Source organism: Austrofundulus limnaeus, unplaced genomic scaffold, assembly GCF_001266775.1.
Source record: "Austrofundulus limnaeus strain Quisiro unplaced genomic scaffold, Austrofundulus_limnaeus-1.0 Scaffold880, whole genome shotgun sequence".
Taxonomy (NCBI): domain Eukaryota; kingdom Metazoa; phylum Chordata; class Actinopteri; order Cyprinodontiformes; family Rivulidae; genus Austrofundulus; species Austrofundulus limnaeus.
The window spans coordinates 149,674-151,970 of NW_013953282.1; the positions used below are offsets into that span (position 1 = coordinate 149,674).

The 2,297-nt window shown below is 46.8% G+C and overlaps 1 protein-coding gene across 2 annotated transcripts in view; it reads left to right on the top strand.

The window, feature by feature from the left end:
* Window positions 1–2,297, top strand: part of usp24 (ubiquitin specific peptidase 24) — a gene marked incomplete at its 3' end in the record, with an annotated part of 51,124 nt that overhangs the window by 42,874 nt on the left and 5,953 nt on the right. For both annotated transcript variants that reach the window (XM_014029291.1, XM_014029292.1), the window contains 5 exon segments: window positions 755–917; window positions 1,015–1,176; window positions 1,548–1,618; window positions 1,695–1,855; window positions 1,933–1,994. In XM_014029291.1, the coding sequence (XP_013884745.1) occupies window positions 755–917; window positions 1,015–1,176; window positions 1,548–1,618; window positions 1,695–1,855; window positions 1,933–1,994 (619 nt within the window).

The following is a 2,297-nucleotide window of genomic DNA, read 5'->3' on the forward strand; positions in this document are numbered from 1 at the left end:
TCCTGTCTGTCATGACTCAGCTGTTTCTGCTGTCTGTCATGACTCAGCTGTTCTCCTGTCTGTCATGACTCAGCTGTTTCTCCTGTCTGTCATGACTCAGCTGTTTCTCCTGTCTGTCATGACTCAGCTGTTTCTCCTGTCTGTCATGACTCAGCTGTTTGTCCTGTCTGTCATGACTCAGCTGTTTGTCCTGTGTGTCATAACTCAGCTGTTTCTCCTGTCTGTGATGACTCAGCTGTTCTCCTGTCTGTGAAGACTCAGCTGTTTCTCCTGTCTGTCATGACTCAGCTGTTTGTCCTATCTGTCATGACTCAGCTGTTTGTCCTGTGTGTCATGACTCAGCTGTTTCTCCTGTCTGTCATGACTCAGCTGTTTCTCCTGTCTGTGATGACTCAGCTGTTTGTCCTGTCTGTCATGACTCAGCTGTTTGTCCTGTGTGTCATGATTCAGCTGTTTCTCCTGTCTGTGATGACTCAGCTGTTTCTCCTGTCTGTCACGACTCAGCTGTTCTGTCTGTCATGACTTAGCTGCTTCTCCTGTCTGTGATGACTCAGCTGTTTGTCCTGTGTGTGATGACTCAGCTGTTTGTCCTGTGTGTGATGACTCAGCTGTTTGTCCTGTCTGTCATGACTCAGCTGTTTCTCTTGTGTGTGTCATGACTCAGCTGTTTGTCCTGTGTATCATGACTCAGCAGTTTGTCCATCAGAGGATGTGTCTGTGCTGAGGAACATTGTCTGTTCTGTCTCTTGTGCAGACCATGGAGGTGAATGACTTCACCTCCACTGTAACCTGCTTCATGCGTCTAACCTGGGCGGCTGCAGCAGGACGGTTGGATCTGGTCGGCAGCCCACAGCCAATCAGAGAGACCCACAGCTCCCTGCTGCCACAAGGGGTCCGCACCCGAGTCAGCAGCACCGGTACGTGACGAGCCCTGAGCGTTTTAGTTGTGATCTGTTTAGTGCAGATGTTTTTAGACGTTGTCCTGTTCCTGAAAGTAACACACATGCTGTGCAGGAAGTAACTGCAGCTCCAGCAGTGAGGGTGAGACCACACCCACAGCACTGCATGTTGGGATATGTGTCCGACAGCAGTACGTCTCCACCAAAGACGCCATCATCGCCCGGGAGGCTTTGTCTCTGCTGGTGACCTGCCTGCAGCTCCGCTGCCAGCAGCTGGGTGAGACCCTGCAGGAGACACACTGTGGGAAACATCTGGTGCCAGCAGATCTGTGTTTGATTACTCTGCCTGGCTTTCTCAAGGACCAGGATGTGACACAAACATCTGAATTATGGAACTGAAAGTGAAAGTAGTCAAACTGAATTTTTAATAAACCAAAATACAGTTTCAAAGTAAATTAATTCAGATACAAAACTTTAAATTCAGTTTCAGTTTAGTGAAATTTATTTTCAAACCAAAGCTTTCAGGTTCAGTTCCTGCTGACACAAGGTTTATCCCATAGCAGAGCCTTTTTGTATTTTGACTTTATAAACTGTTTATTACTTTAGCTCCCACATGTTTCAGCCTGTCTGCTTTGTTTCCCTCCACAGCTTCGTTTTACACCATTCCCTCCGTCAATGATTTTATTATTGATATTCTGCTGGGCTCTCCCAGCTCAGAGGTAAACAACACTGTGAACGAGCTGTGAAGCAACATGAGACACACAGCTGATCTGTAGTGCGGTGTGTGTCCCTCAGATCCGCAGAGTGGCCTGTGATCAGCTGTACACACTGAGCCAGTCTGACACGTCTGCCTTCCCTGAAGTACAGAAAGCCAACCTGTTCCTGCTCTCTGTCATCCTCACTGCCCAGCTGCCTCTCTGGAGCCCCACGTCTGTCATGAGAGGAGTCAACCAGAGGTGAGGAGCCACACACACAGAGAAGACATCCCATCAACCCTGCCACGTCTCATTTCCTGTTACTGTCTTCCTGTCAGGTTACTGTCTCAGTGCACAGAGTACTTTGATCTAAGATGCCAGCTCCTGGATGATCTAACAAGTCAGTGAAGCTCCTTTCTCCTTTCTGTCAAATACACTGCCTGGACAAAGACAAGTGTCCACCTGGTTTTGGTTTTGAAATTTGTATTTAAAGGGATCCCTGATTAGTTGTAACATTAGACTTTATTTGATAAACATATATATATTTAACTGTAAAATAAACTGTAAAAATACTGTAGGCTGTTTAGTTTTGTAAATTTTTAAAAATAAATTTTAACACGGACGGAGCCATTTTATTTGCACACAAAGCATTCTGGGTAAATGATGACGTGGATAGGTCCTCGGTGCGAGGCTGCTAGCGAGC